At 40.2% G+C, this 22769-nt stretch overlaps 1 protein-coding gene across 4 annotated transcripts in view; it reads right to left on the reverse strand.

Moving 5' to 3' along the window:
- LOC140729445 (activating molecule in BECN1-regulated autophagy protein 1-like) overlaps positions 1-22769 on the reverse strand; it is a 397371-nt gene that overhangs the window by 235522 nt on the left and 139080 nt on the right. For all 4 annotated transcript variants that reach the window (XM_073049187.1, XM_073049188.1, XM_073049189.1 and 1 more), the window contains one exon: positions 10623-10796. In XM_073049187.1, the coding sequence (XP_072905288.1) occupies positions 10623-10796 (174 nt within the window). The remainder of the gene's footprint in view (positions 1-10622; positions 10797-22769) is intronic.

The raw sequence follows: 22769 nt of genomic DNA on the forward strand, positions 1-22769 counted from the left end.
GCAGAAGTCTTAGGCACCCTAGCTCTCCCTCTCTCTCATATAGATACACACACACACATATATATATATATATGTATATAAACTTTAGCACTGTACTGCACACCAGTGATATTAAACCAATTCTGATATGAGGCAAGGATCAGATCAGTCTTGATTATATTGAGCAGTAGAAGGGTACTGAGGGGCCACATGGTCAGATTGTTCTTCTACGTATTATATGTTGAAAACTCTTTTTTATTGAATTAAGGATGCGATGATGTTATAGATATATACTTTAATGATCCCAAAGGAAATTATAGTGTCACCGTTGCATTACGAGTGCACAGATATACAAATATTAGAAGAGAAGTAAGAAAAGATTTTAAAAGGTTACCTCAAACAGTTTAACAGGAGGGAGTTATCACATACATGCCTACAGGTTGACTCCTTATAGAGCTTATTAGCCAAGGATAAGAATGACCTCATGTTGCGCTCTTCGGAGCAGTGCAGTTGTCTTAGTCTATAACTAAAAGTGTTTCTCTGTTCAGCCAAGGTGCCACGTAGAGGGAAAGAAACGCTGTCTAGAATTGCCAAGATTTTCCATAGGGTCCTTTGTTCTACCACAGCCTACCTCCAGTGTGTCCAGTTTTACTCCTATAACAGAGCCAGCCTTTCTAATCAGTTTATTGAGCCTGCTGCCATCACTCATGTTGATGCCATTGCCCCAGCACACCACTGCACAGATTATACTGGTGACAACACACTGGTAGAACACGTGAAGGAGAGGCCTGCAAACTCCAAAAGGACCTTAAGTCTCCTTCAAAAGTGGAGGCGACCCTGGCCCTTTTAGTACACAGCCTATGTGTTGGTGCTCCACTCAGGTCTGTCATCCAAGTGCACCCCCAGGGTACTTGTAAGTCCTCCCCACATCCACATCCTCACCATCAATAGTAAGAGGAAGCAGTGCAGGCTCAGTCTTCCTGAAGTCCATCACCATCTCCTTTGTCATACTGATATTGAGCTGCAGATGATTCAGCTTGCTCCATCTAACAAAGTCTTCCGCTCCCAACTATTGCTGAGTCATCAGAGAATTTTTGCAGATGACAGGATTCAGTATTGCATCTAAAGTCCAAGACACGTACTAAACAATAAAGGTCGGTTCTTTCTACTGTTCCTCAACCTCTTTTCTACACTTGTCCTCAGGCTAAACTGTATCAAATTTCAAGTCAATAATTTAAAAGGATCAAAAAGTGAAGAAGCCATCTTAAATACATTAAGCACTGGATTCAGAGCACCCTAATTGGACACCATTTAAACTGTTTACTTAGTAAATTCCCTTTCAATTTACTGGAGCCATCTACTGAGCCAACAGTACAGCAAAAGTAATTGGAACACTTGTGGAAATTTTATTTTAGAAATGTCAATATTACATTCATTTCACTACAGAATTATCAAACAAAATTCACGTTAGCCTCTGTATTTAAAGCATGGCCACAGGGCAGGTTTCAACTTAGTTATATTAAAGTATTTGACCTGTGGGAAAGAATTTCTGAGTCCCAGACTATCATCCATTGTTGCAAGTAAAGCTAGTCATGGGCAAGAAGCCAGAATGGAGGAAGTGCAGACAGTTTGGGAAAGTTGAGGTGCTGGATGAAATTACAAGAGGATTTCAAAATGAGATTTTTTTTAAATTAAGACATTCTGATGTCAATACAGTGCCTATAAAAAGTATTTACCCCCTCCCCCAGAAGTTTTATGTTTTATTGTTTTACAACGTTGAATCAAAGTGGATTTAATTTGGCTTTTTTTGACGCTGATTAACCAAAAAAGACTATCGTGTCAAAGTGAAAACAGATCTCTACAAAGTGGGATCCAAATTAACTACAAATATAAAACACAAAATCATTGATTGCATAAGTATTTACCCCCTCCAGGTCAGTATTTAGAGGATGCACCTTTGTCGGCAATTACAGCCTTGAGCCTGTGTGGATAGGTCTCTTACAGCTTTCCACATCTGGACACTGCAATCTTTCCCTATTCTTCTTTACAAAACTGCTCAAGCTCTGTCAGATTGCATAGGGATCGTAAGTAAACAACCTTTTTCAAGTCCTGCCATAATTTCTCAATTTGACTGAGGTCTGGATTCTAACTTGGTCACTCAGGAAATTAACTTTGTTGTTTTTAAGCCATTCCTGTATAGCTTTGGTTTTATGCTTGGGGTCATTGTCTTGCTGGAAAACAAATCTCCTCACAAGTCGCAGTTCTTCTGCAGACTGCATCAGGATTTCCTGATATTTTGCTGCATTCATTTTACTCTTTACCTTCACAAGCCTTCCAGGAACTGCAACAGTGATGATTCCCAAAGCATGATGCAGCCACACCATGCTTCATGGTAGGGATGTTGAGTTTTTGATGATTGACTGAACTGGATTCCAAAGGATATGGAATGATTTGGAAATTTTCTTGTATCCATCTCCTGACTTGTGCTTTTCAATAACCTTTTCGCAGAGTTGCTTGGACTGTTCTTTTGTCTTAATGTTCGTTTTTGTCAGTATATTCAGTCACCAACAGTTGGTCCTTCCAGATGCAGGTGTATTTTTATGACAATCAATTGAAACATCTTCATTTAACCAATAATGTGACTTCTAAAACCAATTGGTTGCTCCAGTGATGATTTGCTGTGTCATATTAAAGGGGCTGAGACTCAAAGTTAAACAATAAAAGATGAAAACTTCCAGGGGGGGAGGGGTGTTGAACACTTTGTGAACACATGGACAATAAGTGACTTGGATAATACTAGACAGCAGAATTTTGGATGCTATCAAGTGTAACGATTGTTCAAGATGAAGGGTGGCCAGTGGAGCTTTAGATGAGTTAAGGTTAATGATAGCAAATGCATAGAAGTCTGTTTTAGCAGAAAGTGGACTGAAACAGGGTAAATGTGGACATTGCTGTAAAGTTGAAAATAGTTTGCCTTGGTGGTCATACAGCTTTCCAACAAGGCTATAAACTGTAGTTCAAATGGAGGGGATGGGAGCATGGACAATGGCTTAGAACAAAATGTATGGGAGGGATCAAAAGCATTCTCTTTGTCTCCCAAATATTTAGATGGATAATATTTATGTCCTTGCAGTGCTTTCCAATATCCACTTCAAGTATCATCATTTCTTTGAGATTTTGTGTGTCAAAGAATCTTGATCAAAGGTGGGTGAATGAAGTTGTGGTACAACAGGTCAAAAATCTGATTTACCTTTCTGCAGTAGAATTCTGAAAATAATTGCCCGAGTAGGTCATGGACAAGCACTTGGATAGGAAAGGAGTAGAGGGATATAAAGCCTAACATGGACAAATGGGATTAAGATAGATGAGGTAGGCCTCAAGGATTTGTTTCTGTGCTTATTATTTCTATGAATCTTGATTTATAACCCAAAAACCCCTTGCCACTATTCGGGTTTTGGGGTTCATCTCATTTCTATAAACTTCTGCTACACTGATAAACGCAAAGGAAAATGGACAGCATGAACTATTAAAACGCTGGAAATTGGCTAAAGACTACCTTTCCATTCATTAAAATTATGGCTGAGCTTCTCCTTGGCACTATTTTTCTAGTATAAAGTTCCATGATTCACTTAAGGGTCCAGAGACCTACACACTTAAGTTTTGAATTAACACAGCAGTTCAGCCTCCTCAGCTTCCACAGTAGTTAATTCCAAAGTTTTACAACCCTTCAAGTGGAAAAGTTAATCCTCATCTCATTCCAAATATCCAACCTTTTATTCTGTGCCTCTTTGTTCTGGAAATAAGCTGGGGTCCAGGCAAGAACCCCTGCCTTTCCCTACTCGTCATAACCTGCCAACCAAAGGACAATTCAATAAATTCATTTAATCCACCCTCCAGTCCTGCCAGTAATATTACCCCCAAATCCATGCTCTCGCAGCTTGCTGCCTAACCTCCCACATGACCTAAAAAAAAACTGAAAGTCTTCCTAAAGTTTGAGTATGTCACATCAATGATATCTGGCACAAAAGTTTCCAGTCTTTAGTCTGCCTCCTTTCTTAAATAGAGATATCAGCTTTGCTACCATCCAATCTAAATGAACAATTCCAGATTCTTCAGAGCCTTGGAAAATAATAATTGGAGCAGCCTCCTTCAAAACTCTACGATACAAATCATTGGATTGCTAAGATTTATCAGTTTTCGTGCTCATCAATTGCTCTAGTACTATTTTTGACCAGTATTAACTTTCACATTCTTAATTGAATCTCTAATATATCTGGCAGACTTTGTATGTCTACTGTAAATATACTTTGAAAGTATTTAATTCTTTGACTTTATTTATCAGTAATCTCCAAGTACCCCGAAACCTCATACTTAGTCATAGACTCCAATACTTTCTCAACAACAGAGGTTAGGCTAATTTTTGCCTTCCTCCCTTCTTAGAGTGGAATGAGATTTGCAATTTTCCAGTCCTCCGGGACCATGCCAGAATCAAGTGATTCTTGAAAGATAATGACGAATGCATCTGTTATCTCTTCAGCAACCTCTCTCGGGACTCTGCAATGTAGCCCATCTGACTCAGGTGACTTAACCATCTTAAGACGTTTGAGCTTGCCTGGCACTTTTTCGTTTGTAATAGCAATGGCACTCATTCCTACTCCCCAATGCTCATGGACCTCTGGCACACTGCTAGTGTCATCCATGTGAAGACAGATGCAAAGTACCCATTAAGTTCATCTGCCATTTCTTTGTCAACATTACCACCTCACCAACATCATTTTCCATTGGTCCAATATCAACTCTCATCTCTGGACCTTGCATCAGGACTGGGCAGGCATACATAGCATAAAGATAGGACTTGTTATAGTCACCATTTTTGTCATGGACAGATGCAGTCATTCACCAATCAGCTGGAATTTCATGGGGATCTGCGATACCAGACAAATATATCAGTATACCAGAGATTGATGGCCTTTCTGCCATGCATGAGCAACAAAGCAGAATTATGATAGAATACATTTCACTTGCCTGGATGGCAACAACATTGAAGAAGCTCAACAACATCTTGGTTGGAAACTCTAAACATCCACTCTCTCCACAAACTTACAGTTTGCATGGGAATAAATTCTGTCGCTGCTGATAACCCATGGTACTGCATGCATATTCAGCTTTGAGTTGCCATTTCCATTCAAAATCACATAGTGAGCAACCTTGGCATAAGATGCAATTAACTGTGGTCACATCTTCTTTCATGGACAGATGCAATTCTTACAAGTGGACTGGCAAAGATTAATTTAAGTAGAAAACTGCAGTTCTTTCTTGATACAGTATATAACAAGTGAAATAAGGTAACAATGTAAGAAACATCTTCATGGCCTTTCTAACACTTAATGGTAATAGAATCATGTTTTATACTAAATAGCTCAAATTTTGCTACACACAAAAATGCTGGAGGAACTCAGCAGGACAAGCAGCATCTATGGAAGAGTACTTACAGCATTTTGTGTGTTGCTTGGATTTCCAGCATCTGCAGATTTTCTTTTGTTTGTTTTTAAAATTTTGCTACATTGAATTTAAGCCATATAAGCTGGCTAAGGCTCACATCAGTTTACTTAACTTCCCATGCATAAATACCTGTAATCGTATTCTGCTCTCATACATTGTATAAAGGATGAATAATGCCGCTACTAAAGTGAAGATTACATTTATAAAATTATCACTTATCAGGAACTAGACATAACCTTTCAGTATACTACATTAAATCTAAATTTAAACCACCATGTTACAATTCTCACAGACTGTACACTTATAAAGTGCATTCCCAGAAATTAATTCCTTTTACATGAGAGTATAACAGTGTAAATAATTAATGACCTTATCAGAAAGCTTTAGTGTATTCGCACTCCAAATGGCTTTGTGATCTGCATTCACTCCCTTCATTTAAAGTCAGCAGCCAGATCCTTTCCCCCATTAAAAGTCAAACATTTTTGTTCCTTCTTGCATAATTTTGTATAATTTATACCTTTCTTGTGAATGTTGTGTCAGATTATTATGTGCCAACGATTCTACTGCAAGTTTATCATTATACTCGAGCTTCTGACACAAGTCTAATGATGTTTATTTCGTTCTTTAAGGCTGTCATAGCTGGGTGGGGCGGTTAGTGGGGATAAGCTGCCACTACATAATAAATGCTCCTGGATGGTGGGGGTCCCTGATGATGGATGCTGCTTTCCTGCAACAATGCTTCGTACAGATGTGCTCAGTGGTGAGGTGGTGTTTACCCGTGATGGGCTGGGTCATATCCACTGCTGAAACAATGCATCTACCTGGACAAAGAGGTTTGTGGATCTTGGCTTGGACAAGCAGGTTTGTGAACCCCTTGTGAAACTCGTCCACTTCATTAGTCACCTCTCATTTTTCCTACGCTACATCGACGACTGCATTGGCACTGCTTCCTGCACCCATGCGGAGCTCATCAACTTCATCTCCAACTTCCATGCTGCCCTCAAATTTACCTGGTACACTTCCAAAAACTCCCTCCCCTTTCTCGATCTGTCTCTATCTTTGGAGGCAGCTTATCTACTGATGTCTATTATAAACCCAGAGTCTCACAGTTATCTGGACTATACCTCTTCTCACCCTGTTACTTGTAAAAACGCCATCCCCATTTCTGAATTCCTGTTTCCACCACATCTGCTCTCAGGATGAGGCTTTTCATTCCAAAATGAAGGCGATGTCCTCCTTCATCAAAGAAAGGGGCTTCCCTTCCTCCACCATCAATGCTGCCCTCAACCACATCTCTTCCATTTCCCACATGTCTGCTCTCACCCCATCCTCCCGCCACCCTACTAGGGATAGGGTTCCTCTTACCCTCACCTACCACCCCAGCAGCCTCCTCGTCCAGCATATAATTCTCCACAACTCCTGCCATCTCCAACGGGATCCCATCACCAAACACATCTTCATCTCCCCCTCCCCCAACTTTGTTTTCTGCATAGCTTGCCCCCCATGTGACTCCCTTGTCCATTCATCCCTTCCCATAGATCTTCCTCCTAGCACTTATCCTTGCAAGCAGAACAAATGCTACACCTGCCCCTACATCTCCTCCCTTGCTTCCATTCAAGGCCTCAAACAGTCCTTCCAGGAGAGGTAATACTTCATCTGCGAGTCTGTTGGGGGTCATATACTATGTCCATTGCTGCCGTTGTGGCCTCCTGGATATAAGTGAACCTGACGTAGATTGGGAGATCGTTTCGCCGAGCACCTACGCTCTGTCCTCCAACAAAAGTGGGATTTCCCAGTAGCCACTCATTTTAATTCCACTTCTCATTCCAATATGTCAATCCATGGCCTCCTCTACTGTTGTGATGATGGCCCACTCAATGTGGAGGAGCAACATTTTATATTCTGTCTGGGTAGCCTCCAGGCCGATGGTATGAACAATGATTTCTCGAACTTCCGGTAATGATCTGCCCCCCCCCCCCCCACCTCCCTTTCACCACTCCCCATCCCTTATCTCCTTGCCTGCCCATCACCTCCCTCTGGTGCTCTTCCCCCCCACCCCCTTTTTCTTTCTTCTATGGCCTTCTGTCCTCTCCGAGATTCCCCCTTCTCCAGGCCTGTATCTCTTTCACCCATCAACTTCCCAGCTCTTCACTTCATCCCTCCCCCTTCTGATTTCACCTATCATCTTGTGTTTCTCCTTCCTCTCCCCCCACCTTCTAACTCTACTCTTTTTTTTTCTCCAGTCCTGCTGAAGGGTCTCAGCCTGAAATGTCAACTGTACTCTTTTCCAAAGATGTTGCCTGTCCTTCAGCACTTTGTGTGTTATCTGCAGTATATATTCTTCACCTGGTTTCTGTGGCTATGAAGTTTTGTGTGTATTCATTTCACCAAATTTAACAATACCATGAGCAGGATAACATTAATTCTGTACTAATTAATAGATTTCCATGTCATTAACATTTGCTTATAATAACTGAAGACATTGTCATTTTGTACTTGACTTATTTATCATCAACCTTTTAACAAAGAAATGAGATATCTCAGTTTCATAAAGCATTTAAAAAACTAAAATGTCATCTTTTTCTGTATTATTTTGTTACTATTTGCAGGACACATGTTTTTGCTTGTATACGATTTTAATCTTCAGTGGGTAAAGCTCTGTATCTATGCCCATCAGCCATTACTGTTACTGAAGAGGAAACTGAATAGCAATCACCGCTGGCAGTTAATGCACAATTAAATCTCAGGGATCAGAATCTGTTAGCCAAGTTGCTCTGTTCCTTGAGTATGAGCTCACATGAAGAGACTTATTAGTCCAAAGATACCCACAAAACTCATTGGGGGGAGAAAAGTTTGCCCACTCAATAGAAGGAGACTTTGAACATCCTGATATCTTAATTACTGGCAAATATTTTTTTTAAATTATTGCTAGAGCTGCTCCAAAACAAAAATGTTGGCCTTCCTTTCACTTCCACGTTGTGTTCTTTTTGTTCCCTTAATTCTGTCATTTACCTTTTATTAACATGGTGTGGTACAGAACCACCTATTCGAACTATTTTTCCAACTTGTCAACATGCAGTTCCAGGCTCAGCTGCCAGAATGTCAGGCATTTTCCTTCAGAAGGTAGTCAGCGTAATGGACAAGATAGTTGTGATCAGTAAACATCTCCCACACGTCAACTCCTTCAGTTAATCCTCTCTGACCTGCGTAAAAATTTTACTTATTCCACAATAACTGCTCACATTTGGCTTTTGTACTAACTTTACTTTGGGGAAAATTAGAGATAAGTTACTGTAATGGATGAGTACACAAAAAAAATTCCATGGTATCTTTTGACACATAAGCTCCACACTGCTATGCTTGAAAGCCTTGTTGACACTGATAAGCCGAAGTTTAAATATTCATTACAGTTTTTTATTCCAATATCTTATTTCTGTTTTACATTGCAAACTTCCAGAAAATCTACTCCCTTCAGCAATGTGATTGGCACCACACATTTACACTTGTTGCTAACATGAGAAGTACCTTGTGTGAACACAGTACCACACGGTTACAGTGTATTGTTCTAAATTAAATGAATACCTCTATCAGGGAGGTGGGTGGAGGTGCATCTCTACCAAAGGAGGTGCAAGGTGCTGCTTCTCTTCACTAGCCTGCGGGCCACCCTTGGGTGTAGCATCTGCCGAGCACCTCCCCTCACTTCCCCCAGATCAGGGCCAGTTAGCTGATCACAGCTTAGGAACCAGAAAATATCCACACAGCCAATGGCACAGAGAGCCAGTTGGAAAAAATCAGAATCAGCTTTCATGATTAAAAAAGCAAAATAAAATAGAAATGCTGCAAATATGCTGGTCAGGCAGCACGTGTAAAAAGAAGGAAAAAAAAGTTTACTTTGAAGATGATCTGAAAAATGTAAACACAATATTTAGTAAACCTGTGGCATCAGTCTGCATAGAAACAAGAGGACTTTCATTGAATCCCAGCCTAGAATAAATATCCCTAGTAAAACACTGTGACATTGATGAAAACATCATGTTGGAATCACGTAAAGCAGAAGACATGAGGCAAAATGAGCATTCCCCTACAGCTGGCAAAAATAGTGTGTGGTAAAATATATTTTATTAGATTTCTAAGTTAGACAAGCTATTGATTTCCTCAAAGCAACTAGCAACTCATTCTCTACTTTGAAATACACAAAACAAGATACAGCTGTTGGAAATGACATAGGGGACAATAATGCTCCCTGAAGATGAGCAAAATATTACATTCAAATGTAATGATGACACAAAATCAAATAACATACTGTGATCTTTGAAACCAGATATACCCTGGATGCACCACTTATAACCACTTGTAAGTAGAAGTGATACATTCTAAATTATTCTTTTATTATTAAAATGTTCAGGAAAGTTATGAATGGATTTGAAATCTTCAAATATTCTTCCAAGTTTCACAAGATATTATTATGTTACAGGAGGGAACCGCAAATTAGAGACTAGGATTATGCTCGTTAAATATGGTTCAAAAGAAATTAAAGTTAGAATAAAGGAAATGAGTTTAGAAATGCAATAAATAAAACCTTGGCTTTAATACAATTAAGTCTCTAAAAATTTGGGCAGTACTAGAGAATTATGCAGATTACTTTCTTTCAGTTGCAACTCTCAAGAGTTAATAAACAACAATAGATTTAACTTACTGACTACGTGCTTTTCTAAATATCCTAAAATGGTTTACAGCTATCCAAGAATTTGAACTCTAATCATAACAGATATTGTACAATTAGTATAAGCCCAATGTAAAGAAAATAGATCGGAAAACTTAAATTACATTATGAAGCCACAAAACACTTTGAAGTTATTTATGCTTTTCCTTCATTTTCTCACTTTACTTAATGGATGTATTTGTTTATCTAAAGGGTAAAAACAAGATAGTTTCAAACTTCCATGTCATTCTGACAATAGCAGCATTCCACAGTGCAACCAACATGAAAAGGAGAGAGGGAACGCAGAAGTGCTTGGATCAAGTATTGTCTTAAAGCACAGTAGTAGTAAAGCCCTACCAGGTAACTACAATCAACACTGCAGGAGGTCAGTACTGCAGCCATGCCAAGTGCATCTGTGGAAATCTCAATCTGTACTTACTCAAAATCATCAAAATCCATATCAGCACCATCAATGGGCTGGGCCGGACTGCTTGCTGGACTTTCCAAACTGGCACGCATTCGGTTCGGCTGGTATCGCATCGAGCGTTGACGAATACTGTCCCTACGTGACAGGTACTGGATGATCCGATGGGCGTAATAGGCAGGGGATAATCTGAAATGGTACAGGTATAGTGGTTTCAATTTAACTCAATTCACTAACATTGGTGGATAATGATTCATCAGTCCACTAGACTATAAGACATGAAATGTAGAAGACATGTCAGATACTTCCCATCAAGAACGTGGAACCATCATCACAAGCAATGCCCTGTGATCAGAATAGTAAAAATATGCATCCATAATTAACAGATATTACTATATTTCACATAAGCATATAAAGTAATATGGGAACTCATTCATATCAGAATCAGGTTTATCACCAACATATGTTGTGAAATTTGTTATCGTCAGATGTAGAGTCAAGTCAAGTCACTTTTTATTGTCATTTCAACCATAAACTGCTGGTACAGTACACAGTAAAAATGAAACAATGTTCCTCCAGGACCCTGGTGCTACATGAAACAACACAAAACTACACTAGACTACAGGCCTAAGCAGGACTACATTAAGTGCAGAAAACAGAGCAGGGCAGTACAATAATTAATTAATAAATAATTAATAAACAAGACAACAGGCACAGTAGAGGACAAATTTCAATAAAATAATAAATGATGTAGATGTCAGTCTAGACTCTGGGTATTGAGGAGTCTGATGGCTTGGGGGAAGAAACTGCTGCACAGCCTGGTTGTGAGAGCTCGAATGTTTCGGTACCTTTTGCCAGATGGCAGGAGGGAATAATGATTGTATGAGGGGTGCGTGGGGTCCTTCACAATGCTGTTAGCTTTGTGGATGCAGTGTGGTGTAAATGCTGGTAATGGCGGCAAGAGAGACCCCGATGATCTTCTCAGCTGACCTCACTATCTGCTGCAGAGTCTTGCGATCCAAGACGGTGCAATCCCCAAACCAGGCAGTGATGCAGCTGCTCAGGATGCTCTTGATACATCCTCTGTAGAATGTGGTGAGGATGGGGGGATGGGAGATGGACTTTTCTCAGCCTTCGCAGAAAGTAGCGACGCTGCTGGGCTTTCTTGGCTATGGAGATGGTGTTGAGGGACCAGGTGAGATTCTCCAGCATGTGAACACCAAGAAATTTGGTGCTCTTAACTATCTCAACGGAGGAGCCGCCAATGTTCAGCGGAGAGTGGTCACTCCATGCTCTCCTGAAGTCAACAACCATCTCTTTTGTTTTGTTCACATTCAGAGACAGGTTATTGGCTCTGCACCAGTCCGTTAGCTGCCACACCTCCTCTCTGTATGCCGACTCATCATTCTTGCTGATAAGACCCACCATGGTCGTGTCATCGGTGAACTTGATGTGTTCAAGCTGTGTATTGCTGCACAGTCGTGGGTCAGCAGAGTGAACAGCAGTGGACTGAGCACACAGCTCCAGGGGGCTTCCGTGCTCAGTGTGATGGTGTTGGAGATGCTGCTCCTGATCCAGACTGACTGAGGTCTCCCAGTCAGGAAGTCTAGGATCCAGTTGCAGAGGGAGGTGTTCAGACCCAGCAGTTTCAGCTTTCCAATCAGGTGCTGAGGAATGATTGTGTTGAATGCTGAACTGAAGTCTATGAACAACATCCGAATGTACATGTCTTTTTGGGCCAGGTGGAGGGTGGTGGCAATGGTGTCGTCTGTTGAGCAGTTGGGACGATACACGAACTGCAGGGGGTCCAGTGTGGGAGGCAGCAGGGTCTTGATGTACATCATGACGAGCCTCTCAAAACACTTCATGATGATGGATGTGAGTGCAACTCAAGTCGTTGAGGCAGGACGTCCAAGTGTAGGGTACTTGTAACCTAGGAATGGGCTGTACAATACAGCCAGACAGTTAGAACACTTTGATCAGCCCTTCACTGGGAAAAGTATCTGATCTTCTATGTTGCTAATTTAGATTCCACTAGTATAAGAGACTAAAGCAAAGTTCATTCACAGAGGGTCACAGAATTGTCTAATGTTAAAGAATGAAGCAGTACAGGAGTAAGACACAATCACCAGCAATCAACCCCATCATCTCAAAGCTACTCACGCCTGTCAGAAAAGCTACCGATTTATCATCTTATTCACAAATTTTCATGTATTAATTCAATTATGATTTTAAACCTACTACAAATTTTCTCCAGCACACTTTCCTGATGAAAACTTGCTGTGGAAAACTACATACAGTACATAGAATCATTTTCTCACTGCACTCTCCATTCAAGTCCACTTAACTTATGAATTTTTCCATCAAATCTTTAATACTGATGAAAGATCTCTGCCCCAAAATGTTACTTTTAGAGTTCCCTTTCAGCAGATGCAGCCTTGTCAACCAAGTGTTCCGAGCATTATTTTTTATTTCAGATTTATAGTATCTACAGTATTTTTCTGATATTCATCTTCACTGCACGAAGGAATACAGTTTTTGATTTTTGAACCTCTGCAAAGCTGGAATATTTCATGCCATTTATATACACTCTCATATAATGACAAAGTAAAGGAGTTATGAAATTGTGATTATCACTTCAGGGAATCCATATTTTCTTCTAACTTCTGTTTAGCCAAAAAAACAATACCAGTGCCAGTCAAATGAAAACAGTAAGTACAATCTGTTGGGTTTTTGTAATTTTACATGCTATCATCAATGAGACTTCAAAGTAATAATGTTGGCAGGCTTTTATAGTTAACAGATATAGAGACATCTTGAGAAATTAAACCATCTAATAAAGAGGTCAATTATATGCATTAGACAAAAGCCACAGGGGTCAGGTCTCAGGCACACAGTCTGGCCCTATGGCTCAGAAGGGAAGTTGGGGGTGGGGGAGTGGGGAAGAAGCAATGAGCTGTAGTGATAGGGGATTTGTTGAATGGGGGAACAGAAAGGAGGTTCTGTGGATGAGAACAAGATTCTCAGATGGTTTGTTGCCTCCCAAGTGCCAGGATCAGAACATCTCGAATCGAGTTCACAGCATTCTTAAGTGGAAGGGTGAGCAGCCAGAGGTCATGGTCCCCATCAGTACCAATGACAAGGGTAGAAGGGGTGACAAGATCCTGGAAAGCAAGTTCAAGGAGTTAGGTGCTAAGTTTTTGATTAAGGTATGATTGCTACCTGTGCCATGCGAGGCCAGATATGGGAAGATCATATAGTTTAACATGTGGCTAAGAAGATCGTGTAGGAAAAATGGCTTCAGATATGGGTACTCTTCCAGGGAAGCTGAAACCTGTACAAAATGGATGACTTGCACCTGAACTGGAGGAGGACTAATATCCTAGTAGGAAGGTTTGCTACTGCTTCCACACAGGGAGCGGGGCTTAAACTAGAGTTGTAGGGGGATGGGAGACAGAGTGCCTGAACAGATAGTGAAGTGGATGTAGAGAAAAATGTTGTTAAGCCTACACACAAAGCCATTCATCAAAAGTTTGAGCATTGTGAGACTGTTGTTCTGAGCTGTGTATATTTCAATACAAGGAGTATTGTAGTAAAGGCAGATGACCTTAGAGCATGGATCAGCACGTGAAATTTTGACAATATAGCCATTAACGAGACTTGGTTGCAGGAGGGATGGAAATAGAGGCTCAGTGTTCCGGGATTCCATTGTTTCAGATGTGATAGATCGGGAGGGATTAAAGAGGGAGGATTGGCATTACAAATCAAGGAAAATGTCACGGTAGTACTCAGTCAGGACAGACTGGAGAGCTTGTCTAGTGAGGCTTCATGGGTAGAATTGAGCAGTAAGAAAGGTACAATCATGTTAATGGCATTATATTATAGATCACCCAATAGTGAGTGAGATCTAGAGGAGAAAATTTGTAGAGAGAGCACAGACTGTTGCAAGAAACATAAAGCTGTGATAGTAATATATGCAAAATACTGGAGGAACTCAGCATTTGCTCGAGGAACAAATGGGGTACTTGAGGCGTGCGAGAAATGTGAGAGAGCACTTAAGAAGGAAATCCGTTGGACTAGAAGACATGGGGTTGCTCTAGCAGACAAGATGGAGGAAAATCCCAAGGGCTTCTAGAGATACCATAATGATATCAAGGGATAAAATCCATCCTCTGAAAGATCAGATTTGTAATTATGCATGAAGCTGAAAGAGATGGGGAAGGTCTTAAATGGATTTTTTTTTCATCCACATTTACTCGGAGATGGACACAGAGGCTACAGATGTGAGGCAATGCAGCAGTGAGGTCATAAACCCCATACTGATTATTATCTGTTTGCTGTCTTGAGGCAAATTATGTTGGTCAAGAAGGTTCAGTTGTTTAGCATTCAAGACGAGGTAATAAATTGGATTAGATATTGGCTTTGCAAAGAAGCCAGAGAGTGATTATAGATGGTTGCCTCTCTGACTGAAGACTTGTCATTAGTGGTGTGCTGCAGCGATCATTGCCGGGTCCGTTGTTGCTTGTGATGTATATCAGTAATCTGGATGATAATGTGGTAAACTGGATCAGCAAATTTACAGATGACACCAAGATTAGGGGTGCAGTGAACAGCGAAAAGCACTGTCAAAGTTTGCAGCTGGAAAAATGGCAGATGGAATTTAATGCAGACAAGTGTGAGGTGTTGCACTTTGGAAGGACCAGTCAGGGTAGGTGTACATGGTGAGAGATAGGGCACTGCGGAGTGCAGTAGAATGGAAGGATTTGAGAATACAGATACATAATTCCTTGAACATTGCATCACGAGTAAATAAGATCATAAACAAAGCTTTTGGCATATTGGCCTTCATAATCAGTGTATTGAGCACGAGTTGGGATGTTATGATGAAATTGCATTAGACATTGGTGAGCCTAATTTGGAGTATGGTGTCCAGTTCTGGTTACCTATCTACAGGATAGATGGACTGGCAATAAGATTGAAAGAGTGCAGATAAAATTTACAAGGATGTCAAAGATACTTCAGGACCTGAGCTATAGGGAAAGTTGGGTAAGACTACAACTACAGTTGGGTTAAGGGTGAAAGGTGAAATATTTAGGGGAACATGAAGGGGAACTTCACTCAGAGGCTGGTGAGAGTATGCAACAAGCTGTCAGCACAAGTGGTGGATGCAGGTTTGATTTTTAACATTTATGAGAAATCTGGATATGTATATGAATGGGAGGGATATGGAGAGCTATGGTCTGGATGCAGGTTGATGGCACTAGATAAATTAAAGGTTCGGCATGGACTAGGTTGGCTGAAGGGCCTATTTCTGTGCTGTAGCTTTCTATGTTCAAAATTCAAGTACTTATCTAAGAATGTATAAATTATCAAATCTCAAGGTTGTATAATTTATATATTCTTTGATAATAAATGTACTTGAATCTTGAAAATAGTCATAGAACAGTACAGCACAGAAATAGACCCTTAGGCCAATCTAGTCCATGCTGAACGATTAATGTATGGGTCTGCTGCCGCTCTACTTAGTGGCATGCTCTAAATGCAAGCTGGACAACCAATTACCAAAGACTTTGCAGCAACTCTTTGGTCAAATATTATAGGGTTTCACTTGATATAAAATTTATATCTAGTAATTATATTCTTAGTTTCTGAAGGAGCTGGAAGGAGGGCATAGGAACAGCCATATACCTCCTCTTCAATTTCTTCTACATCTTGACTAGGCTGCAGGCTTCTAATTACTGGGAAAAAAAACACTCCACTAAACATAGGGGGAACTCATCAAGGATGATGAATTTACATTCCAAATTCTGCATTTTGTAACTGCAGTATATTGGTGATCATTGCTTTCAAATACATTTTTCTTGATGGTCGTGACTATCATTTTGCATAAGTCATTGAATTTCGGCCTTGTACTATGAGAACCAACACTTTTTCACAACTTCAATTATTTTATTTATCCTTGGGCACTCACTTGAAGCGCAATGTCTTAGTCTAGTCAATTAAATATTTAAAAGAAATTTCAAAAACAATTTCAACTTCAATATTCCTTTGGAACTCACATCAAATATTTTTGAACAGATGTTCTCTTTTACAGCGTTAAAGTTAGTTAATAAGCTAAGCATGAAGGCAGCTAACAAATCTGTCTGAACTTTTTAACAATTTCTAATTAAAATTATTATATATATTTGCTAATACAGGATCACATCTTTTGTATCCATTGGCCTTTCATACATTTGGAGCAGATGAAAATCATAATCTAAACAGTGTACAATTGCAAAATAATCATTGACAGAAGATAATTACTAGCATTTTTTAATACTGATAACCAGCCCTGCTGTTTCAATTCTACTCATCCTCATAGCTACACGAATCCATTTCATGGATTTTGAGCAACTAGAAATACTACATTTTGAATCCTACCTATGGCCAGCAAAGGAAAATATACAAGAAAATTCTCTGTCAGAATATTTCCTGTTCAGGAAACACCTGCTCTTTATCCTTCACTGATCTCTTCAACAACAGAAATAACTCAGAAATCATCTACAGTGGCATGCAAAAGTTAGCCTGACATCAGTGGTTGGGAGGTTGTTGGAATCGATTGTTAGGGATGAGATTATGGAGGCACATGACAAGATAGGCCAAAATCAGCATGGTTTCCTGAAAGGAAAACCCTGCCTGACTAACCTACTGCAATTTTTTGTGGAAATTACAAGCAGGGTAAACAAAGGAGATGCAGTAGATGTGGTGTACTTGGATTTTCAGAAGGCCTTTGATAAGGCTGCTTAGCAAGATACAGTGGCATGCAAAAGTTTGGGCACCCCTGGTCAAAATTTCTGTTATTGTGAATACAGTCGGCCCTCCTTATCCGCGGGGGATTGGTTCCGGGAACCCCCACGGATACCAAAAAACATGATGCTCAAGTCAGTGGACTTTAAGACCCAGCGGAGCTCGGGAGCTTATTTAACCTGTCTCAGTGTGGTAGACTTTAGGACCCGGTGGAGCACGGGACCCACCACCCACAGCGTTTCTGTTCTGTTAACAATTGAAATTAAAGTGGAAATAATAAAGTGATTAGAAAGAGGTGAAATGCCATCGGTCATTGGAAAAGTGTTAGGCTACAGTCGGTCAACAATCAGAACAATTAAAGGATAAAGTGAGAATAATGGAGCATGTGAAGTTCCTGCCCCGATGAAAGCTACAATTATTACTAAGCAACACAGTGGTTTAATTATTGAAGTACATACGTTTAAGTGTTTAATATGCATAGAAAGGTAAAATATATACTATATACCAAGACAAACATTTGACTAACTGATGCTAAATAATACCAGATGTACCTATTCCGACGTAGAGAACTTCCATTTTTTTCTCGATTCCCGATCCGTGGTAACCTATGCACATCCTCCCATATACTTTAAATCTTCTCTAGATTACTTATAATACCGAATACAATGTAAATGCTATGTAAATAGTTGTTATACTGTATTGTTTATAGGGAATAATGACAAGAAAAAAGTCTGTACATGCTCAAACAACAAGTGCTGGAGAGAGAACTTCCGGGTTTTCCTGATTGATTGAATCCGCGCATGCGGAACCCGCGGATAAGGATGGCCAACTGCAGTTAAGTGAGCAGAAGATGAACTGATCTCCAAAAGTCATAAAGTTAAAAATGAAACATTCTTTTCAACATTTTAAGCAAGATGGGCGTATTATTTTTGTTTTGTACAATTTTGGAGTAAAAATACTGAAAGAAACACCATGCAAAAGTTTGGGCACCCCAAGACATTTGAGCTCTCAGATAACTTTTACCAAGGTCTCAAACCTTAATTAGCTTGTTAAGGTTTTGGCTTGTTCACAGTCATCGTTAGGAAAGGCCAAGTGATGCAAATTTCAAAAACTTTATAAATATTCTGACTCCTCAATCCTTGTCCCAACAATCAGTAGCCATGGGCTCCTCTAAGCAGCACTCTGAAAATTAAAATAAATGATGTCCACAAAGCAGAAGGCTATAAGAAGATAGCAAAGCATTTCCAGGTAGCCGTTTCCTCAGTTTGTAATGTAATTAAGAAATGGCAGGTAACAGGAAAGGTGGAAGTCAAGTTAAGGTCTGGAAGACCAAGAAAACATTCTGAGAGAACTGTTCATAGGGTTGCTAGAAAGGCAAATCAAAACCCCCATTTAACTAACAGTAGTAGTGAGGTTGGGGATGGCATTAAACAGGAAATTAGAAATGCGTGCAATAAAGGGACAGTAGTTATAATGGGTGACTTCAATCTATATATAGATTGGGTGAACCAAATTGGTAAGGGTGCTGAGGAAGAGGGTTTCTTGGAATGTACGTGGGATGGTTTTCTGAACCAACATGTTGAGGAACCAACTAGAGAGCAGGCCATTCTAGATTGGGTATTGAGCAATGAGGAAGGGTTAGTTAGCGATCTTGTCGTGCGAGGCCCCTTGGGTAAGAGTGACCATAATATGGTGGAATTCTTCATTAAGATGGAGAGTGACATAGTTAATTCAGAAACAAAGGTTCTGAACTTAAAGAAGGGTAACTTTGAAGGTATGAGACGTGAATTAGCTAAGATAGACTGACAAATGATACTTAAAGGGTTGACGGTGGATATGCAATGGCAAGCATTTAAAGATCGCATGGATGAACTACAACAATTGTTCATCCCAGTTTGACAAAAGAATCAGGGAAGGTAGTGCACCCGTGGCTGACAAGGGAAATAAGGGATAGTATCAAGTCCAAAGAAGAAACATATAAATTAGCAAAACAAAGTGGCACACCTGAGGACTGGGAGAAATTCAGAGACCAGCAGAGGAGGACAAAGGGCTTAATTAGGAAAGGGAAAAAAGATTATGAGAGAAAGCTGGCAGGGAACATAAAAACTGACTGTAAAAGCTTTTATAGATACGTGAAAAGAAAAAGATTGGTCAAGCCAAATGTGGGTCCTTTACAGTCAGAAACAGGTGAATTGATCATAGGGAACAAAGACATGGCAGACCAATTGAATAACTACTTTGGTTCTGTCTTCACTAAGGAGGACATAAATAATCTTCCAGAAATAGTAAGGGACCGAGGGTCTAGTGAGATGGAGGAACTGAGGGAAATACATGTTAGTAGGGAAGTGGTGTTAGGTAAATTGAAGGGATTAAAGGCAGATAAATCCCCAGGGCCAGATGGTCTGCATCCCAGTGTGCTTAAGGAAGTAGCCCAAGAAATAGTGGATGCATTAGTGATAATTTTTCAAAACTCCTTAGATTCTGGATTAGTTCCTGAGGATTGGAGGGTGGCTAATGTAACCCCACTTTTTAAAAAAGGAAGGAGAGAGAAACCAGGGAATTATAGACCGGTTAGTCTGACATCGGTGGTGGGGAAAATGCTAGAGTCGGTTATCAAAGATGTGATAACAGCACATTTGGAAAGAGGTGAAATCATCGGACAAAGTCAGCATGGGTTTGTGAAAGGAAAATCATGTCTGACGAATCTTATAGAATTTTTTGAAGATGTAACTAGTAGAGTGGATAGGGGAGAGCCAGTGGATGTGGTATATTTAGATTTTCATAAGGCTTTTGACAAGGTCCCACACAGGAGATCAGTGTGCAAACTTAAAGCACACGGTATTGGGGGTATGTTATTGATGTGGATAGAGAATTGGTTGGCAGACAGGAAGCAAAGAGTGGGAGTAAACGGGACCTTTTCAGAATGGCAGGCAGTGACTAGTGGGGTACCGCAAGGCTCAGTGCTGGGACCCCAGTTGTTTACAATATATATTAATGATTTAGACGAGGGAATTAAATGCAGCATCTCCAAGTTTGCGGATGACACGAAGCTGGGAGGCGGTGTTAGCTGTGAGGAGGATGCTAAGAGGATGCAGGGTGACTTGGATAGGTTAGGTGAGTGGGCAAATTCATGGCAGAAGCAATTTAATGTGGATAAATGTGAGGTTATCCACTTTGGTTGCAAGAACAGGAAAACAGATTATTATCTGAATGGTGGCCGATTAGGAAAAGGGGAGATGCAATGAGACCTGGGTGTCATTGTACACCAGTCATTGAAGGTGGGCATGCAGGTACAGCAGGCGGTGAAAAAGGCAAATGGTATGTTGGCATTCATAACAAAAGGATTTGAGTACAGGAGTAGGGAGGTTCTACTGCAGTTGTACAAGGCCTTGGTGAGACTGCACCTAGAGTATTGTGTGCAGTTTTGGTCCCCTAATCTGAGGAAAGACATTCTTGCCATAGAGGGAGTACAGAGAAAGTTCACCAGATTGATTCCTGGGATGGCAGGACTTTCGTATGAAGAAAGACTGGATCAACTGGGCTTATACTCGCTGGAATTTAGAAGATTGAGGGGGGATCTTATTGAAACGTATAAAATTCTAAAGGGATTGGACAGGCTAGATGCAGGAAGATTGCTTCTGATGTTGGGGAAGTCCAGAACGAGGGGTCACAGTTTAAGGATAAAGGGGAAGCCTTTTAGGACCGAGATGAGGAAAAACTTCTTCACACAGAGAGTGGTGAATCTGTGGAATTCTCTGCCACAGGAAACAGTTGAGGCCGGTTCATTGGCTATATTTAAGAGGAAGTTAGATATGGCCCTTGCGGCGAAAGGGATCAGGGGGTATGGAGAGAAAGCAGGTACAGGGTTCTGAGTTGGATGATCAGCCATGATCATACTGAATGGCGGTGCAGGCTCGAAGGGCCAAATGGCCTACTCCTACACCTATTTTCTATGTTTTTATGTTTCTAACTGCAAAACAGGAAGATTTAGCAGTGGTGCACTGTTCTACTGTGCAGCGACACTTGCACAAATATGAACTTCATGGAAGAGTCATCAGAAGAAAACCTTTCCTGCGTCATCACCACAAAATTCAGCATCAGAAGTTTGCAAAGGAACATCTAAACAAGCCTGATGCATTTCAGAAACAAGACCTGTGGACTGATGAAATTAAATAGAACTTTTTGGCTGCAATGAGCAAAGGTATGTTTGGAGAAAAACTGGTACAGAATTTCATGAAAAGAACATCTCTCGAATTGTTAAGCACAGGGGTGGATTGATCATGCTTTGGGCTAGTGTTGCAGCCAGTGGCATGGGGAACATTTCATTGGTAGAGGGAAGAATGAATTCAATTAAATACCAGCAAATTCTGGAAGCAAACATCACACCGTCTGTAAAAAAGCTGAAGATAAAAAGAGAATGGCTTCTACAACTAGATAATGATCCTAAATACACCCCAAAATCCACAATGGACTACCTCAAGAGGCGCAAGCTGAAGGTTTTGCCATGGCCCTCTCAGTCGCCTGACCTAAACATCATCTGTGGATAGACCTCAAAAGAGCAGTACATGCAAGACAGCCCAAGAATCTCACCAAACTAGAAGCTTTTTGCAAGGCAGAATGGGTGAAAATCCCCCAAACAAGTATTGAAAGACTCTTAGCTGGCTACAGAAAGCATTTACAAGCTTACATACTTGCCAACAGGAACATTACTAAGTACTGACCATGCAGGGTACCCAAACTTTTGCTTCGGGCCCTTTTCATTTTTTGTTATTTAGAAACTGTAAAAGATGGAAATAAAAAAGTAATCTTGCTTAAAATATTTTAAAAATGTGTCTTTTGGAAATCAAGTCATCTTTTACTCGCTTAGCTATTCAAAGTAACAGAAATTTTGACAGGGGGTGCCCAAACTTTTGCATGCCACTGTAAATAAATATTTAAACTTGCATCTTAATTCTAGCAAGGGGACAGGTAGAAAAGCAACAAAAATTAACTCCAAAAGAAAACTGCACACTGTAAGTAGGAACAATTGGTCTAATATACCAATTAGATTTACACCCAGCGACCTAAAATGAATCAAGGATGGCTAAACTGTTTCTTCATTCAAAGAACAATAATAACCACCTTCAAATGTAAATTTTAAACAAATATTCTTCCATTGCCTTTGGTTGACAGAATTTACTGCTCAACTTAAAGTGAGAACAGGAGAGTTCTATTTAGAAATATTAATGACAAATTATACATTATGTAATGAGAGATGATCAACTATATTCACATGTAGAACATTTACTTCCAGAACAAGGTTAATTTTTATTTTCCATATTTCATCTGCCAAGAGCCCAATGACTTACAGTGCATGAACTCATTTCAATCCTCAAA

This window comes from Hemitrygon akajei, chromosome 6 (assembly GCF_048418815.1).
Source record: "Hemitrygon akajei chromosome 6, sHemAka1.3, whole genome shotgun sequence".
Taxonomy (NCBI): domain Eukaryota; kingdom Metazoa; phylum Chordata; class Chondrichthyes; order Myliobatiformes; family Dasyatidae; genus Hemitrygon; species Hemitrygon akajei.